Consider the following 20,585-nt stretch of genomic DNA (forward strand, 5'->3'; position numbering starts at 1 on the left):
CGTCGCGCGCTCGCCCGAAAGTCACCCAGCGAATAGCGACACCGGTCGGCTAGGCTACTCGGGAGCGAGCACTTGTCTTTCGCCGCCCGCCTGTTGACACAGTGGCAGCGGTGGCGGCGCGTGGAAGGTTTTGGCGGCGAGCAAACACGGATAGGAGTGCATCCGTATAGGTTTCGTCCCTCTCCCATCGCGCCCCACCCTATGCTGGCCGCCGGTGTGTGTCGCGCATTTGGTAGCTCTCGCCACGCGTGGCCATGACGTCCAGACTGATCGATAGAGATGTATGACAGGCAAGAAAGTGGGCGAAAAAAGCAAAAAGAGTAGCCGATGGGAATGGAAGCTAGCCGCTGTCTTTCTCATTTTACAAGAAACATAATCACCCCGAAGACCGGGAAGATAATTAGGAAGACGTTTAAGCTCCATTTGTTCACCCACAACGACGTTCTAATCTTGGCACTTTCTGACAATAAGGAACTGGTGTGTCTTATCTTAGGACTTTAATCTAGCCGTCATGTTGATTGATTGATTGATTGATTGATTGATCGATTGATTGATTGATTGCGCAAAACGTGGACGCAGAAGAACTGCTTTTGCATGACAGAGTTCAATAAATGTCTTTCCAGCCATGTGAAAAATGGCTATGACATCTAGCTGGATTGTGTCCATCATGCGGTAGCGTATTCATGACTTTCAGCCTGCTCATTGCATAAAATGAATCTGCTCACGCTAGCGATGAGATGAGACGGTTGAAATCTCATCTTTCTAAACTTTTTTTGGCACTTTTTTTGCCTTTTTTGTTTCGAGTTTCGCTTCAGCGGGGAGCGTTTAGACGCACCAGCTTAGAACGCATTACGCTCAGTGTTTCTGGCCCTGCGGGACGAGAGGCAGCTCTTCTTGGCGTTGCTCTAAATCGAAAACGTCCGCGCAAAGTGTCAGAAGACGCAGATACGGGGAAGAGATCAATGGCGCAAGGAGTTCAGTGCTAAAACACTGGGCCCCTCTTGGGAAGAGCGCTTCTCGGGCATTTCCAAAGGGCATAAAAAGGAACCCATACCGAACCCTCGTCCGCACAGGGGGACATGGCAATAGCGATCTGAAGGTGCGTTTGACAGGATAAATAAAGCAGCAGCAGCAGCAGCAGCATCAGCAGCCGCTGAACACACTCGTGTAGAGCTATCGGGAAGCTTTTGAAATATATGCGAAGGGAAGGGAACTTGAAAATGTTAATGTGTTTTACGTTTGTGCCGTAAAACACGTTTCTCCCAGCTGTTCGTTTTTCTCTCGCTCAATTTCTGTCTTTTTCGCTATTTTGCTTTTTGCTGCTACATCTCTCGATTCTCCACAGGAACACGCCACAGGGCGACAGAGCTACCCCCCCCCCCCCCCCTTCCCCCCCGTAAAGCGGCAGGTGCGGGAACAGCATATTTAGGAGCCGAGGAAAATAACAACTCACGCTCAAAGCAGAAGCGAAGCTGCTGCCAATGTCATTCTCGGCAGGAACACGGCGAAACAATTTGTGGCGCGAGCGTCTCGCGCAATCTAGACCGAGAAGTGCGGACACAACTCGGCGCGCGAGCGTTTCGCACCTGTCCCGAGCACAATCAGTGTAAGATACGGCCTCATTTCCTCGGTGATATCCCGTTTGTTCTGGCCTTTGCGGGATAGTCAGCGCCGGCATGCGCTCACCCCTCTCGTTCATCACTCCTGAAAAGTTGTCGCACTCAGTCTTCTCGGGCCCAGCCTCCGCTAGAAAAACGCGGTCCATTATACATTGTCTCTTCTGGGACGCTGAGGTGCAAACGCTTCGTCTCTTGTTCTGTTTTCCCTATTATATCCCAGGTAAAATTTGGTTAAGTTCTTGGCATGAGGTTACGTTCTTTCTGCTATAGTCTTCGGCTCGAAATGATTAGGGAACCAGCGCTCTGTTTTAGATTAGACCAGGGAAGGTATAAAACAGCGATCCCCATTGCACTTTTATCCACCCTGTAAACGACTCACCTTTTGTCAGCGCCTGTCAGATCAGTCGAAAATTTCGAATCGTGCCCGTTTATCTTCCTGTCTACTGCCCCATAACTGCTCGTTAGCCTTTCTGCCTGCCTAGGCTCAGGATGATCGAGAGGGCCAACGTGCTTGGCCTCGTTGCGGAAGTTATGTGAAGCGCAGCGTGGCCTCGTGTTTGAATAAAGCCAACCGTTGGCCCGACTGGCATCGTGACATAATGAAGCGTTTCCCACAGGAGCATCGAGTCACTCTATCTGAGGGATGAGCTCTGAACAAGGCGTCAGTGCTGATCCCATTGGAAAGACGATGATCTGACAGACATTGATAGCAGAGGAAGCGCTGGCCCACGCAGACGATTAGCCGATGCCAGTAGTAAATGATAACGTGCTGAAGCTGAGTCGGAACAGTGGGGAGGCAAAACTAAGAATTACGGGTACACGTTTAAACTCAGCCCATAAGATTATAACACGATAGCCGTAATGGCTTCCGTCTGCGGCTCTCCTTCCGGATATTTGTTTGTGTACATGCGCTTTGTTTAGTAATTACCGATCCTTTGATTTTTACCTTCGTTATCCCACACATATTTACCAGCATGCTGTTCTAAGCTACCACGTTATACAGATATAAAGCCCCGATGTAACCAACTCGGGATCCGAGGGCCTTGGAGGGTTCGTTTTCATATCACCCTTCCGTCTCAAAGGACCCACCTTAGATGGCAGCTCCTGCCAAATCGTCCACGTCATGTGGACGCGTGACGTCACACAACCCGGCGACCAATCAGTGCCCGGCTCTATCACCTGCCGACCAGCACCTATTAAAGAAATGCTCGTGATTTTGCTCTCACAGCACCGACAACGCCTGATCTTCTGGGGAACGGGGAATTGACCGCTATCAAGATAAAATAGAATTAATATTAAATTTTCATAATAGTTCATGTTAGGTTGGATCAACGCGAACTATCTAATGCTTCTTCCTCCATATTTCGTCCTTTCGCGCTGCTCCAGCCGAAAATCAAGGAGCTCTATTTCGTAAAACTCTAATTCGAGGTTTATTTTTTATCCCTTTATGTTGACATCTATACCGGATACGACGCCAAAATGTATAGTTGGTAATTCTGTCCGCCGGCTGCATTGTTCAACTCGAAGTTGACGAGAGCGAATTAGTAAAAGAATGGATCAAGAACAGTATGCTTGAAAAATGTGGCGTTTGTTTCATTTTTGAGATGGCGCAGTATATCACCAGCAGCTTACAATTGCGATATGATTACGATGTACCGGTATCACGTTAATTTCAGTTTTCCTGCTTTCTTTTCTTTTTTCCGTCCACCGCGTCCCCACGCTCCATCATCAAAAATGACAACACTAGCAAAAATCTCACTTTCTGTTGTGCCACTGAAAAAATAAAATATACATTTTGTCTTGGCTCGCCCCCCTCCAAAGACTTGGGGACCTGACGGGGCGAAGTGATTCTTGAAACGCCAGGCGTCGACCCGAGGCGCTGAGGCGAAATAGACGGATGAAGGCGTAGAAAGGAGAGATTGCGGCGGATCTCCCCTGCGAGCCACCTGCGCCGATTCGGACAGAAAGCCTTTCGAAGTGCCCGGAAAGCTACGTGAGCTTGCTGAGAAAGAATGGTATCTAGAGGACGACAGCCGTGCGCACCATTGCAACTTACCGCCAAGCTCGACACGTCGGGCCCGGCAGTGAAGGCCGAGGGTGTCCCTTCGCGCCGACATTGAAAGCACTCACTCTCGTTTACTCTGCCGTGCATCTCTGCTTCTTTTCCCTGTCTGATCCTCTCTGTCAACCAAATCGTCCATGTGGCTCACGCTTTAGTTGCGAAACTTGTTTCGGTCGTTCACGATTCCCCTTTCGCTTTCAGAAGCACTCCTCCGCTGGGCCCTGCATAAGCGGCAGCGAAAAGTTCTAATGGTGTATTCCTAGAAAATCGGCAATCGGAAGCAGTTTTTCGAATCCGCGAATGAGCAAGATGTCTTATTTGGACCGTACTTTCGCGATTCAACCAGAATTCAGGGTCTCATTCCAAATCGTCCATTGAGACAGCTCTTCGGTTTCGTGGAGCAAGCAAACATGCTCCGGATCATCGAATGAAATCCGCGGTTAATTAGTGTGTCGCTAACGAGCCATCTAGGAGCATTTTCAGATCGGTGGTTGCACGTTACTGGCTTTCTTTCGATATTGCCTTTGACTTTTCTTCTTGATTTGATTTGGTAAAACTCTATTTCCCACAGTAGGGGTCCTGGAGGACACTCGGCTAGGCGCCAGGTGTAGAGGGCAGCTGCCACGTCGGCACAGAGAGCCCGAAGCTCTCCGCCGCCGCGTGGGCCTCGTGGACAGCCCGAAGCTGATCATGTAGTGAAGCACTTTTTAACACTTTGTCCCAATGTTCCTTGTTCTTGGCGTAGGCGTCGCTCGATGCACAACCACACAGCATATGGTTTAAGTCTACACGGTCACTGCACCGTTCACACACGTTGTCCATCGTAGTTTGGGTCGATGTGCTTCATGCGCCAGGGGTTGGGGTATGAGTTCGTTTGGAGCAAGCGTAACGTGACTGATTGGCTGCGGGTTAATTTCTTATCCGGGAGGGGAATGCTCTTGGTGATGCTACGTTTTTTCTTATTAGTATACGATTTATGTGCCGATAGATGTGTGCTGTTTTCCCTGACTGCTTTTCAGCCGTGCATTACTTATGTATGCATTTACTGAATTACGTGTGTGCACTTTGCCGACCCCGGTGTGAGGTATATCTGCTTAAAATTACGGCGTGAACGGTAGGACAACGAAGGCAGAATGACTATCACTATCATCTCGTCGGATAAACTAGACAATTCCTACAGCGCTCACTTTCTGCGTCGTTCTCTTCAAAAAAACTTATTACGGGACGCTGCGAGCTTTCGCCCTCGATATGTGTATCTAATATACTGCATATTAGTAGATCATCCTCTGGGTGATGTGACCTGTGAGCTTTAAGCGTCGATATGTCTGTTTAATATATCGCATATTGGTGGATCACCATCTGGGTGAAGCGAACGTGCAGATAGTTCACGAAATCCACCCGGGTTGCGCGCAAACAAACCGGTGGAGACATATCCATTTCTAAATAGGCAACTCGGGGACATAGGAGAGCAAATTGAAGGGCTCGCATACCGCTGCCCGTATCCATGCATGGTATTCAGAACGAAGAGCCGGAAAACCCACGTATCAGTGCTAGATACGTACTGTGGTGAATACATAAAGAAGCTTAGTAAAACTTGAAATTTCTCTATCACTTTTTTATTTTACAAAAACCCGAAGTTTCGGAGCCGGCTCGGCTCCTTCTTCAAGGGTGCATGACGAGGAATGGTCGAGGGGGAGAAGAAGGGGAGGAGAAGGGCGAGGGGGTGAGATGGGTGTGAAAGAAATGAAAAGGAAGGAAGGGGGGATAAAACGAGTCATGATGTCGCAGGTGCAGGGGGGCTCGCTGGCGTCTTTCTTCTTTTTTTCTGTGAAGTGGCCAGGAGGGAGCCTATTGTCCGGTTGATATTACCAGCGGTCGACTGTATATGCCATGACTTGAGAAGGCGTCTTTTCCGATAATTGGTCTCGGTCTCCAGGATGAACGTTTCTTCCAAATGGATTCTGTGGTCGAAATCTTCTGAACGTTCAGCTATGGGGTTACGCACTCTTGAAAAATTTCGTACATCGTTTCTGTGTTGCCAAATTTTTCGTATAGGTTAGAAGCTTATATCCGTCTTCTGTTAGTTTTATATCTTAGAAACCTATTCGCAAGCGGAATGCTATAACTTCACAGCACCGTTGTAGTCCGGGCACTCCCGGAGCAAGATACGTTCAGAACCTTGCGGTGCTACTCATACGAGCGCAGTTGCGATTCCAGACGCATGAGGAGGAAATCTGGAGCATGGCTCATAAAAGCGTGTGCAGTTGGAGGACACCGTCAGCACCCTTCTCCGTTAGCCCAGCTAAATTCGTCTTCAGTATGCGCTCTAAGATTAAAAATAAAGATGCTATATGGACCAGGCTGGAAATATCCCTCGGATCGTGCACATCCTCCGTACCGAACCAGATTCATGTTGACTCGGGGATTTGCCGCGCGCACCCTTGAACGGCTGCAACAGCCGTTGACGCGCTTGGCCGTCGCGATGAATGCGTCCGTTATCCCTCAAGAGCTTTTTCTCGCTGTTGAAAAAAAAGGGCGTAAGAACGTGCAGTGTCTGGTGACGCGCTGAACATGCGCGTCGAGCTCGCGCCGACAAATATGCCATTGGCGCTGAGAACGTCTGCGCCTCGATTCGATCCCGCCGCGGAAATGGGGCGAGTGCCTTCCACCCAGATGGCCATCATTTTAGATGGTAACGCTCCAGCGTCGATTTTATTTTGCCTCCTTTATTTTGTTATACAAGACGCAGGTTTTCCCTGAAATGCCCGATAAGAGCGAAAGCGCGCCGTGATCGCCGCTTTTTGAGAGAGCGCGAGTGCAATGACGCGAGTGACACTCGACTCGGTCATTTTCTCTGGGTTATTTAGCAGCTAAAAAGGCAAGCGGGTGCGTCGGCTAGCTGGTGCGTAGACTGGAGGAAGAAGTACGTGTGACGGGTTGGTGCAGCTGAGCCTACTTGGTCGCGAAAAACTCAGTACGTAAACATTATAGGAACGTAACGACAGAGAGAAAGTGAGGGCGTGTTAGCGAGAAAGGAGAGGGGTAGCTGCGCTTGAAGTGTAAAGTGAGACCAGAAGATAAATATCCATCGTCTTATGAAATTGCAATGTCAAAGCCGTATCTCAGAAGCCGAGAGGAAGAATAAAGTGTAATGGGATACAGGTCTTGAACGTTGTTTGATGATGAGATAAGTGGGAACCCGGGGTCCGAATTCCAGAGAGTTCCGTATACGATACACTAATGCAGCGCAAAATAACACACAAACACAGGAAGAAGACAGCAGAAGCGCTGGGGACACTGCCAACTGAAAAAAACGGCTTTTTTTTTTCTCTCTTCTCCTTCCTAAGCCAACGATTAAAACATTCTCTTTTCTTCTTCTTAAGCAATAAATACCGGTAGAAAAACAAAATAATTAAGATAAATCAATTCCTTCTTGAGGAGCGCAACTGAAGCCGAGCTAACAAAGGTATGTTCTCTCATATGAAAAAAATTCTAAAAGTGCGATAAGGCGAAATCCATTATAGCGCGGTGGATCGTAGCCCTCCACTACGACACCTCTATCTCCCTCTCTTCTTTCACTCCCACCTTCCTCCCTTCCTTTACAGCGTGGTAGTACATTTGTCCGCGGAGAATTGTGACAGATACTGCGCCTTTTCTATCCCGTAAATGTACTAACGCCTCCTAGACATCTGCGTCTGCTTCTGTTTGCTGTGTGGTGCGGCGTTAGAGGAAGCGGCAAAGGAAAGGCGCCGCACAGACGCCTGGATCGGACGGGGTCAGCTTCGTCTATGCATGAATCGCCTGGTGACGCCATGACCTGTCGTGACGGTACATTGCGAGCCCCTCGTCGAACACAAGCAGCATTTCATTGAAGGCATCAAAGTTCACCGGCGTTCTACAATTCGTTTACAGGAAAGGAAAGGCGCAGTACCTATCACTCGCGAAATCCTGCTATCAACCTCACGGTAGACAAGGGGAATTATGAAGAGCGTTTCGCGATCCGGGGCGTGCCGCAGTTAGTAAAGCTCTGGGCTGGGATCCATGGAGGTTCGATTCCCGGTGGAGACAAGGTTTATTAATTTATTTTTAACTCTCACGCTGGAAAGCGTGACACCTCTGCTGACAACCTTCTGTATGTATTTTATGTACGTATAACGTTATTAGGGAGCCGGCAAACGACGGGTTAAAGCGTCGTGACGCTGGCCAAGCGTCTACTCTGGTTAAGCCCTACTGGTTAAGCGCTGGTTAAGCCCTACTCTGCACTACCTCATCTGGCCCGTTTGTGGTGGGTTGTGAGGCTTGTGCTTTTCGAGCGCACCCCGGGCCTGCTGGACGGCCCATAGTTTTTCAGCACAGCACTTTGAAGTTCCGGTGGGTATGTCCTGGATGGAGCTTCGGTCGGGAACCTGGCACAGTTTCACATGATGTGGCATTGGTCCGCCGGACCCACTTGACATGCACTGCACATATCACTCGTGTAGATGTCTGGGTGGAGGACGTGTAGCACTGCCAGGGCTAGGAGTGACCCGGTTTGCATTTGTCTTAGGATGACCGCCTCCTCCCGTTGTCGACAACCTTCTGTCGACAACGATGAAGCATTACACTCTTTCGCCTTAATCACAAAAGCTACATCAATTTTCCTAGCCGTTCTGCCTTGGTTGAGTTACTTTCCGTAACTCATAGTCACGGCATGCTTGCTGCGAGTCTTTGATAACATGGTCAAAGTTAGCGGTAGCGGTGGAAAATAAAAGCGCAAGGCGATATCCGGTGACCAGAAAGTGGCCGCAATCAAACCAAGGACTTGATAGATAGATGGATTTATTGAAAGGAAAAGGCAGAGAGGTTGGCCCGAATAATTCAAATCTGGCCTGCTACTCTGCATTGGGGAAGGGGAAGGAGAGAAGAAAGAAGGTCATGATGGGTGACGATGTGGGAGAAGGCATATGAAATATATATACAGACACAGCAGCTTGCTTTACAAACGTGAATCAAGTCCGCTGGCGCTCAAATAACGGCAAAGAGCGCGCACTGCCTGGACGCCCTTCCCCTTGTCCTGCCAAGCGCCCAGCAGCAGTTCCTCCGACAGAGGCCTCTTGTCTAAACGCTTCAAGGAAGCAGCTAGCACATTTCTTTCGTTCGCATACTCTGGGCACACCAATAATACATGGTCCACAGTCTCTGGGATGCCGCAAGTTAAACATTCCGGTGAGTCCAGCTGTCCAATTAAATGTAAGTACTTGCGCGTGAAAGCCACGTTTAAACGAAGTCGATGTATCAAGCATGTCTGATGACGCGGAATATCACGCGGAACATAAAATTTAAATGTTCGATCAAGCCTTCTTAGACGGATGTGTCGGGAGTCTGGTTGAGCCCAGTAAGCTGCTGTAGCAATATTCATATAACTCTTTAGAAGACACGTCGTATCCGCTTTTGAAAAAGGCACAGCTGTTTGGAAGCCATTGATGAGTGCGCTTTTCGCTTCAACATCGGCCTGCTCATTCCCATGGAGGCCGCAGTGGGCAGGAATCCATTGAAACATTATCGTGTGGCCTTGCAGCTGGGCAGATGTGATGAGATCCATAATGTTTAGTGCCAGGGACTGATAGGCAGTGTGGCGTAAGAAGTTTTCCAAAATTTGTAATGCAGTCTTCGAGTCCGTGAATATACACCATTTTTGAGGTGGTTCCCCACATATATAGCGAATAGATTCTCGAATGGCTACAAGTTCGGCAGCGGTTGATGTAGAGGTATGTCCCAAAAGGAAATGCAGAGTCGTTTTCCGAGCTGGTATGACCACAGCTGCAGCGGATGCCTGTGCTGACACAGATCCATCAGTGTATATGTGAATATAACTGGGATATTCTGACCAGATGTGTGCCAGAGTAAGTTGTTTGAGTCCACTAATTGGTACCATTGATTTCTTTAGTATACCGGGAACACGAAGGTGCACAAAAGGTTTATCCATCGTCCATGGTGGTTGGGTGGGATGATATGGGAGGGCATATCCTGTCGGTACTTGCGACTGATGGCAGCGGAGTGCAGTTGTAAAACTGCAGTCCGGCCTCTCATCCAGAATCTTGCTGAGTGGGTGAAAACGGTGTCTTGTAAGTGCTCGTAAATATACACGAAGTGGTTCGTGTGACAAGTATATGGACATTGGGCGAGCGTGTGCCTCTTCAATTGTGCCTTTGTTAGAGGTGCATCTGGGCAGTCCAAGGCATATTTTCAGTGCCTGCGCTTGCACGCTCTCTAAAGTCCGCAAGCAGGAAATGCTCATACTAGAGAGTACTGGGAGACTGTACCGGATGTAGCCAACAAACAGAGCCTCGTAAAGGCGTATTAAGGAGCGCTCAGTTGGACCCCATTTGATGCCAGCTATGTAACGAAGTACATGGCAAAAATTAATTAGCCTCTTCTTCACCATAGCAATATGTTTCGACCAAGATAGTCGGTGGTCAATAATTACTCCCAAGAATCTGTGCCTGGAGACGTATGGTATTACGACTCCATGAAGAGTAATCGGGTAGCGGCTGACACATTTTCCCGTAAACGCGATCACTGCACACTTTTCTGCCGCTAAAAATAAACCTTGACGCCGTAAGTACATCGATGTTAATGACACAGCTCGTTGCAGTCTCGCACGTAGTTGTGGGCGCGTCGAACCAGAGGCCCAGATGCAGATGTCGTCAGCATATGCACTTATGTGGATGTTAGTTGGCAGTTCACTCACCAGGCCAATTAGCGCAACGTTAAATAAAGTTGGGCTGAGAACTCCTCCCTGTGGAACTCCACGACCGACCTGAAAGTGGGTAGTATCTCCTTCAGGCGTAGTCATGTAAACAGAACGGCCGCTGAGATAGCTTACAATCCACAAGTACAGCCGGCCACCAACTCCCACGTCGTCAAGTCCATCAAGAATAGCTTCATGGAGGACGTTGTCGTAAGCTCCCTTTATATCTAAAAATGCAGCAGCTACTAGTCGACGGTGACGCTTTTCGTGTTCTACTGTCGCCACAAGGTCGATGACGCTGTCAATGGAAGAGCGTCCGCGGCGAAATCCAGTCATCATATTAGGATAAAGATCATTACTTTCTAGATACCACTCAAGTCTTGCCAGCACCATGCGCTCCATAACTTTTCCAACACAGCTTGCTAGGGCAACTGGCCGGTATGAGGTAAGTTCGAGAGGAGGCTTTCCAGGCTTCAAAAGAGCAACCAGGCGGCTAATTTTCCAGTGTTCAGGAACAGTACTAGAAGCCCATATATCATTGAAATAATTAAGTAGTGCAGTTCTACCATCCTTGCCTAGGTTCGATAAGGTTGAATAAGTAATCCCGTCAGGACCAGGTGCAGATGAATGCCGACAAGAAGCAAGAGCGGCGTCTAATTCAGCTATTGTAAAGGGCACGTCGTATTGATCATTCGGCGAAGGTGGTGCAAAAACCTCTGAAATTGGTAACTGTGCCTGGTTTGTGCCCACAACCATTTTACAAAAATCTTCAGCTACGTCAACTTCATTGCGGCGTTGGTAAAGGGCCAGGGCACGAAAAGGGTGCCTTTCTCGCGGAGGTGTGCGCAAGCTTCTCGCAACATGCCAGATACGCGACAGGGGCTTACGGGGATCCAGTGATGAGCAGAACTGTCTCCAACGTTGTCGTCCTAACCTCTCCAGGTGACGCAAAACTTGACGTTTAGCTCGGCGAGAAAGTGCGAGATCTTGCGCGGATTTCGTTCTTCTGTACTTCCTTTCAGCCCGCCGACGGATCGCGCGAAGCCGCTCGAATTCCACGTCGATGCTGGACACTGACACCGGTACACTAACATAGCGAGTGTTCTCACTGAGAGAGGAAGTAATGAGTCCCTCTATTTGAGATGGTGACTGGAGGTCCACGCTGGAAGTCTCCACCGCTGCCCTAAAGGCGGGCCAGTCTATGTATTGCACACGAGGTGAAGTGGCAGGTGCAAACCACTTGATGCATATATACGTTGGTATGTGATCACTCCCATGTGTTTCCACATCACTACACCAAGAAACGGAGGGATGGAGGTTTCTGGAAACAAACGCCACATCCAAGCAGCTGCTGTAGGTTGTTCCGCGTAGAAACGTCGGTGAGCCGTCGTTTATATTGACGAGATCTTGCGTATGCATAAAGTCTGCCAGGTCTCTTCCTCTATTGCTCATTATTGCACTACCCCACTGAGGGTGGTGAGCATTAAAGTCCCCCACAATAATACGAGGACCTGCACAACACTGGATTGTTGAAAATAGATATGATTTGTCCAAGCCATCCCTCGGTGGAATATAAGCGCCAATTACAGAACATACTCGTCCTTTCAGGGTTAACGTCAAACAAATGTAGTGGTTCGTGTTGTGGGGCTGCAGAGCATGGCGGACGTGCGCAATGTCTTGGCGTACACATACCAGCACTTTGCTTGTTTCGTTTGCTTCTCTAGACCATAGCAGAACATATCCAGAAAGGCGGAAAGCAGCCGGCATGTTGGGCTCACAGATCACAATCACAGGAAAGCGGTACTTCTGTACCCGCTGTCGGAAGTCACTCAGCCGACCACGCAGGCCTCGGGCATTCCATTGCATCACAACACTGCGGCGCAAGTGCATCGTCACAGAGGTGGGGTTAGTTTGTTGCGCCATTGTGAATTATTGCAATGCCGCCAAGAGCGGCTCAAATGCGTCCAAAAACTGGACAGCAAACTTTGCTGTTTGCGTGTTGATGCTGGAGAGCAGCACCCGCATTGAACGAACCAGCTGTTTCAGCATTTCTTTTACCTGCTGGCTGTCGGGGTTGTCGGAATTTTCAGTACGTGTGGCAACCAAACTGGGATTAGGCCTGGCGTTGGCCTTTGATGGTAGAGCTGGCCACTCAGCATTAGAGGCGGTAGGTAATACAACAGCCTCTGTCTGATCCTTGGCATGTGACACTGTCTGCGACATTACAGCAAGAGTACTCTTAGCGGGATTAGACTCAATCTGTTGTGGCACCTGAGGTGACGTTAACTCTGAAGTTGACTTATCCAGGCTAGGCTTGCCTTCCGATTCCTTGTGTCGGCGTCGGGAACGGTGCTTGCGACGACGAATAGACGCGGCCGCTTCTTGATGAGTCGAGTTATCTCTCACCATCTTTTTTAGTATACGTTTTTCATCCCGAATTTTAGGACAATCCTTAGCCGTCGATTCATGGGCACCCGAGCAGTTAGAACACCTGACAGTCTCCGTCTCGCATGCGTCATGAGGATGCGTACCGCCGCATCGACGGCAGGATACCTCGTTTCGACAAACGGCGCTCACATGTCCGATCTTGTGGCATTTGTGGCACTGAACAGGTCTTGGAACATACATCCGAACTGGGTGCCTCACATAGCCCACTTTAACGTGGGATGGGAGGGATTCAGTTTCAAAGACTAATTTAACGCACTTTGAGCGGCCGAATCGATGAACATCCACAATGCGCGCCGTAGATTTGATCAGCGTGCAGAGATCGCTTTCACTTATCTCGGGGTCAACGTCGCTGATTACACCTGCAGTAGTTTTTTTCCAATGTGCAAGGAAGGAACGGACCGGCATGTTGCCTAGCGCACCAATTCCTTTCAGCTTGTCCACTGTAGCCTGGGATTTGACATCCACGGTCAGGACATTCTTCCAGGGATTAATTCTGACTTCGTCAACTTCACCGGGAACCAGCTGGTCGAAAAACTGCGTCAGGTGCTGTCTGTTTATCAAATTCAGATTCGCCGTTGCCGTTGTTGGTATGAAGGCCACGGAGAAGATCCCTTGCTTTTCAGCGTTCTTCTTTGGTGTCTCACTCATTACTGATGTTCGGCGCAGCTTTCTTTTCAGGCGGCGCGACTGGACAGGCGTGTAGCTGTTGTCGGAATCCATCTCTGTCACGGTGGAGTCATCTGCCGAGTCTGGAAGCTCCACGTCCGCGACGTCAAGGTGACCCGTCGAGTACGCTGTAGCCTGTTCGATGGTGGCGGGTGGGCGCAGGGGTCGTGCGCCCGCCATCCCGAAGGATGTCGATATCACAAATAGCTTACAGCGATATAAAATCCAGAAAAATGGAAGAGCGCTAGCTTCAGACGTTCGGAAACCCCAAGGACTTGAGTCAGTAAAACACGTTGTTGGGCTAGTTGGTGCATTGCATGAAGTAAGACTAACCGGCCAAGAAGACGCACACAGGAAAAATCGACACAGAAAGAAAGAGGCTCTTTCTTTCTGTGTCGATTTTTCCTGTGTGCTTCTTCTTGGCCGGTTAGTCTTACTTCATGCAAGGACGTGAGATCATTTCTCTTTCAATGTTCAAGGTTAGCAGTGCGAGAACTTGCTATCACGACGGAATCGCTCCCCTTTCATCACGGCCCGTAGCCGAAAAAAAACAGGAATGGTTATTCGTCTTCACAGTTCCTACTTTACAACATTATTTCTATATGGCTCGTTTTGTAGTAGGCTGTGACGATAAAAAAAAAAAAAAAACATAAAAAAAACCGTGCGCGCATTGGTGAGGCGATGCTCGTTTGGTGTGTCGGTGGCGTCAGGAGCGCTCAGTGCGCGTGTTTTGAAGCTTCATTAGCATAGGCTAAACGCTATCTATGTTGTACTCAGTATACACGCCTAAAGGAAGGAAGCTGGCATGAGAAAGGCGAAAGCAAGGTTCCCTTCGGCTGCAACAAAGCCATTACTATAACGTGGAAATCGCAAGCGGGCTTCGGCTTCGTAGTAACCAGTTTCAGTCGCGTATACTTTTGCAGCTGTAATGAAGTATAGAGTAAAATTTAAAGCCAAAAGCTTCTGTAGTGCGCAGGAAAGCGAAAAAGTAAAAAAAAAAAACCGATAGTGCGCACGCTGTTCGTTTCGAGCGCTTGGAAATTACTGACAGCAGCGAGCGTTAATGAAAACGCCTACATTTTGCGGGCTGGTTTCACACGGCGAAACGCGAAGAATTTGCCTCGATGGTCAAATTTTATTGCGAAAGCAATATACTACGACAGCCAAAGCGATACCTCGGGTGGCCGCAGCTAGTCGTGAAGAGGCGCTGCTATGGTTTTCTCATAAAAGAAGTCAGCCCGTCAAGAGATTTGAATTCACGTTACCCCTATGCCACGGGCTGCCAACTCGGGTCGCTCCTTTCATATGGGAGGGTGATATCAGAATCAGCCTGCCAGCACCGTTTGCAATCTCGTTACCCCTACGACGCGCAGGCACGTCCATATGGCTTGGTTGAAGCGTGACTTTATATATAGGCTGGTAGCTTACGCTCTCGTATCATACCCTTTAAGGATGAGCTTAAGTGTCCCCAATAATGTAGCACCTCACACTGATAGGGCATGATAGTGGAATAATGTAGCAGGCAAAATAGGCTTCCGCCATTGCTTTTGCAATTCAACTAGGTTTAACCAGAGCTGAACCACAGTTATTATTTATGACCGTTTATGAATTATTTGAACACTGTTTTCTTGTTGTTGTTGAAGTAGAAGCCTTTCAGGCGAGCGCAATTTTCGCTTTCTGTAACCGCATCTACTACGACGTTCTTGACGCCGTATTGATGGATACATGCTTGTCCATTCACATATCAAATGATATGTGATCGAAGTTCACTGCCTCCCTAAAATAAATAAATGTTTCTTTGAGGAGGGGCAAGTTCATTTGAATTTGTGGCGTCCAGGACTTCTGTTAAGAGCTTTTTCTGTGCGTCATATCATTCATATCATGCACTAAACAGTCTTTAAAATCAATTCTGAGACTGTGTGATATAGCAGATATATACGATTTGACACTTCTTCTTAATGGGCTCTGAAACGGGGCTAAGGATGGCAATTCGGCTGACTTGTTGCTGCATCCGGTGCAACTTCATCGGCCGAGTTTTGCTGACTGACCGACATGCACTGTCCGTTAGCGCAGGTTCGTACGAAACATAGCTCATTGGGTCAGTGCTTGACTGAGCGGTACCAAGAAAACGTGCAGTTATGTCTTACTATAGATCAGCGCAGCACAAAATGTTCACTCTTTCTTTTTTTCCCCATTTCTTTTGTTCGACAGACGTGCGCACCATCCTGGACTCGGTGGTCGAGGAGCTGGAGTCGAACCCCGACCGGCGTTTCATCTACGTCGAGATGGCCTTCTTCACCCGCTGGTGGGAAGAGCAGACGCCCGAGAAGCAGGCCTCGGTCCGCAACCTCGTCGAAGCCGGTGAGGGCCTTTCCTTGCACCATCCGCTGTGGACAGTTTTCCGCTTTCAGTCGACAGCGTGCATGCGAGCAGCCGGAACGAGCAGACTGCCTGGCGGGCGAATGGGTCGTGCACGTACCTGGTGCTTTTCGTGATATTTAGAGCCATCGTCCGAACGCTTGTTGCCTCACTTGAAGAGCCCTGCATGCTTCCTCTATCAAAAGATGCTTTGAAGAGGGCCTTCTAACGTTCGAACTTTCCTTAGCCGCTCCTAGGATAAGGAGGCACTTATAGAGCTACGAGAAGCCGCTTGTACGCATCTGATGACGAGAATTTGCTCCTAATATTTGAAACATAGGGGTCTAAATTGCAACTAAAACCAAATACGCGTCCATAACTTATAATTGGTTTCGACGTACGCGCCTACGTGCTCTCGTATTGCATTTTACACGTATTGTTGCAATCCTGTAGATTAATTGCCAGGAAAACACTGTTGGTTTGGCAGCATACTATTGTTTACAGTGCAGCGACTGTGCAGGGGACAGCAACCGTACTGTTTTTTACTATTACCGGAGGGGAAGCTGGCTGCGCTCTACTTGAGCCATCGCCGGCTTTCTAAGCATAAGGCGCACCTGATGTGGAACCGACAGCCTTTTGAGCCCATGGAGTGGCGTTACTGAGATGTCCCATTCTGAAAACGGCGTTTCTACTTCCACAACCACCACCACCACCACCATCATCATCATCATCGCCGCCGTCGTCGTCGTCATCATCACCTGCCGGACTGTATCCACTACAGGGCGAAGGCTTCTCCCATTTTCCTGAAATTAACCTTATCCTGTGCTAGCTTCGTCCAATTGAGCCATGCGAACTTTTTAACCTAATCCACCCACTTATTTTTTTGCCGCCCCCTGCTGCGCTTTCCTCCCCTTGGAATCCAATTGGTTACTCTTCGGTTATCCTCCCTTTTACATTTCTGTCCATGCCCATTTCTTCTTGATTTCGACTATAATGTCAGTAACTTGAGTTATTTCTCTTACTCACTCTGCACGCTTCCTATCTCCTAATGTTACCCTTACCATTTTTCGTTCCATAGCCTGTGCGTTGTCCTCAACTTAAGTAAAACCCTTTTCGTTAGCCTCCATGTTTCAGCCCTATAGGTGAGTACCGGGAGGATGCAACTGTTATACACTTTCCTCTTGACCGATACCGGGATACCGGTAAGCTGCTAGTCATAATCTGCGAGTATCTTCCAAATGCGCTCCATCCCAATCTTATTCCTCCTAGTTATTTCTCTTTCGTGTTCCGGATCTGCGGTTACTACCTGTACTAAGTAGATATAGTCGCCTACCAGCGCTTCGCTACCTATTTTAAACTGCTGTTCTTTTTCCAGGCTGTTAAAGATTACCTTAGTCTTCTGCATAATAATCTTTAGGCCCACCTTTCTGCTTCTCCTGTCCAGATAATTAATCATTCGTTGCAATCGATCCCCTGCGTTACTAAGAAATTTAGCACGGCAATGTCATCAGCAAATCGCAGATTACTGAGATATTCTCTATCGACCCTGATGCCTAACTGCTTCCATTACATGCATTTGAATACTCCCTCTAAGCAAGCTGTAAATAGCACTGGGGAGATCGTGAATGTTCGCCTAACACCTTTCTTATTTGAAATTTTATCCCTTTATGGTTGCTGTGCAGCTGCTATATACTTGCCTCTCTATCTACTTGCATATTGTGCAGCCAACTTCTGCGTGCACCGACCACCGACATACCGTTTCAGCTGAGAGCGCGCGGCTCTTGGGGCGCTGGGCCTTGGGGACCCGTATAGCAAATTCCTCAGTTGGGAATAAGAAGAAATGGATGATGGGTATGCCCAAGTCTGCGGAAGATTTCCGGAGACGGATTGGCATGTTTAATCATTGTACGATCATTACATTCTTGTGGTAGAACCTATTTCCGCTTATTTGTCAATGTATCACTTTGCAAAGTCCACACGCAGAGTGTCTGCAAATAGCGATAGCCGGCACTTCGCGCGCTCAGAATACTTTCTCAAGGCGCACATGTCTGTCGGCTCTTGATATTGAACACAAAAACATTAGCGACAGCAAAGGACCCCCCATAACAGGAAGACTAATAATTGAAATTTCTTTTCATTGAAAAAGCTGGGACGCGTACATTAGCTTATTATCGGAATAAAGGATTGGGCATTTTTAAACTCGGCTGTGCGCGTGAAAGTGCACTAAAATTAGTAGAGGGACCACATGTAGGACGCTGGGCTCAGGCGGAACGTGCATCAGCACCAGCAAATTCGACTGTCAGCGCCGAATGGCTTAGTCGTGCGTCCGGTAGTTATACTCTGCCGCGCTCCATTACCCCGAATTTATAAACCATCAGACACCGTCAGGCACAGCATTGCTTCATGTGTACGTAGTTCTGCTCATCATCATCTCGGGAACCAGCTCGACTGCTGAACCCACGCATGTACGCGGGATGAAATCCCGGCCAAGGGGGCGCTTTTCGTTGGAGGCGACGAGCAAGGCGCCCGTGTGCTGTGCGATGTTGGTGCATGTTTAAGAACCTCAGGTGGTCGAAATTTCCGGAGACCTCCACTACGTTGTCCCTCATAGTTAAAGCCGCTTTCGGGCGTTAAACCCTACAAACCGATATATCCTCCGCGAACAGTGCGCCATATGATCCTATTGATTCTGTTCGCGGGCAATTGAAGTAATAACTGTAATAACTACAAATGCCTAAAAAGACGTAATAACTACAAATGCTTAAAAATAAAAATAAAGAAGGTTTAATGCTGCCAAAGTGATTTCTAGCTTCACTAAAACAATTTTGTTCTCAGCTGATGCTCCTCTTCAGCGCACACCGCTCCTCGGGATAGTTTTCTCCTTCATCGTAAGTGCGTCGCAGCTAGTTCCTTTTTTGTTCAGTGGCTTTTGTGTAGTTTGCTACACAATTACACGGTCTGCAGTAAGCTACCCAGGGCGTAGAATACGACCACCACATAGCGGTCATTTCATTGTAAAAAGAGACAGTAAAATTTATTTGCCAAAGTAAGATTCCTCTCAGGCCGATAAAGCAGTGCGATCCAACAAGAGAAAAAAAATGAGCACACAGTGTCACAAGCGCTGACTTTCAAGCTTCAACTGCTTATGCTTATTGCCGATGTACGTCTTTTTTTTTTAAAAGGGACAGCAAATTTTGGTGGCATTTGTCTTCTTGTTAATGATGCGTAGGTCACTCCGGTATATCGATCCGCACGCAGTTTTCGCCTCCGACCACTAAATAATTTATTACTAGATTTTCTTTTCTCGACAATTTCGGTTTCGACAGCCGAAAGATGGCCGTGACGTCACAATCATGTCTTGATGCGCGGCATGAAAAAACAGCGATATAATCGCTGATTCTTCACTTGTAGTGATTCCTGTTCTTGAGACAGGCTGGCTTTATCATTGTAGGGAATTAAAATGTCACAGCAATGATTACATCGCTGTATTTTCATCCCTCGCGTGACCTAGACTTGACTGTGACGTCACAGTCATCGCTCGGTTGTTGAAACCGAAACCGAAACAGACGAGAAAAGAAATTCTATTATAAATTATTCAGCAGTCGTAGGCGAATGTGACGTGGTGATTCGTGTACAGTAATGTCCTAGGCATCATTACAAATGATAAAGCACGAGCCTAAAAATGAAGTGTCTATAGTCTTTTAATACCCACACACGCAACAGCAGCAAGAAAGGAAGAGGGTTGTACCGTATCCAAGGAACAGGTCTCGTCTCGAGGTGTATACCGTCGTTAGCGCAATCGACAAAAAAGAAATAAATAAATAAATCCGCGCATTTTTAGATGGATGGCTTTCAGCAAAGAATTAAGCTTTATCACTGTGTTTAAGCCGTCCTGTGCGTTATTCTCCTTCCCTGCTGGTGTTTTTCGTGCGCACATATGTACGGTGCTTTGGGAAGAAATGTAATCACTTGGAAGTCAGCATTTATGTATTCTCTCTGGCCTCATGTCGAATTGATATTGTTTTTAGCAGTTATGAGGAACCAGAATTGTTGAGAACATCTCGAGCTGTTTATTCACCTACCAAAAAACTGCACGGCCATCAAAATGTCTCATTATTTGCGGAAGGGAATTAATTACACCATTTTGCATTGACGGTAATTTAATTTTCTTATTTTTCAGTAGTTGTAAGGCCGACATCGAAAGCATTTCGAGCTCTTCTAAATGCGCCTAAAAATTCTGAATGTCATTGACTCGTCAAGAAGCGTTCAACGCCACAGCTTATATATTATGCATTTTTTTTTTCACTGCTCCCATCTCTATCTTTTAAGAACACACGATATTTTCAGATATTTTCACCGGCAAATGTCTTCGCGAAAACTCAGAATCGCCTTTACTACCATGGTAGTAAAGTGATTTTTAAATTCTAGTGAAGTAAAGTCAAGTAATGTTTTTTTTTTTTTTTAAAGACCCACTTTTGGATGTACCTAGCAAGGTTTGAAGGGTAATTTTGTTTTCCCTACAAAAGCTGAGTTTGTGGCCTGACGAGCAGGTTACTTACTCGACTTCTTAGGGTAGGTAATTTCAATTGGAATATGAAAAATTTCGAGTGCTACGGCTAGCTAACATCCTGATTCGAATGGGATATATGGTAAGGGACGCTGTATGCGGCGTTGTATGTTGGTATGCTGGAATATTAATAGC

The 20,585-nt window shown here is 47.7% G+C and overlaps 1 protein-coding gene across 1 annotated transcript in view; it reads left to right on the forward strand.

Annotated features, from left to right (window-relative positions):
- The window catches only part of LOC146203541 (lysosomal alpha-mannosidase-like), a 434,812-nt gene that overhangs the window by 333,304 nt on the left and 80,923 nt on the right, over positions 1-20,585 (forward strand). Inside the window, exon 4 of the mRNA XM_084603104.1 lies at positions 15,737-15,886. Coding sequence (XP_084459230.1) covers positions 15,737-15,886 — 150 coding nt within the window. The remainder of the gene's footprint in view (positions 1-15,736; positions 15,887-20,585) is intronic.

Source organism: Amblyomma maculatum, chromosome 1 (genome assembly GCF_055883805.1).
Source record: "Amblyomma maculatum isolate TAMU_Amacu chromosome 1, ASM5588380v1, whole genome shotgun sequence".
Taxonomy (NCBI): domain Eukaryota; kingdom Metazoa; phylum Arthropoda; class Arachnida; order Ixodida; family Ixodidae; genus Amblyomma; species Amblyomma maculatum.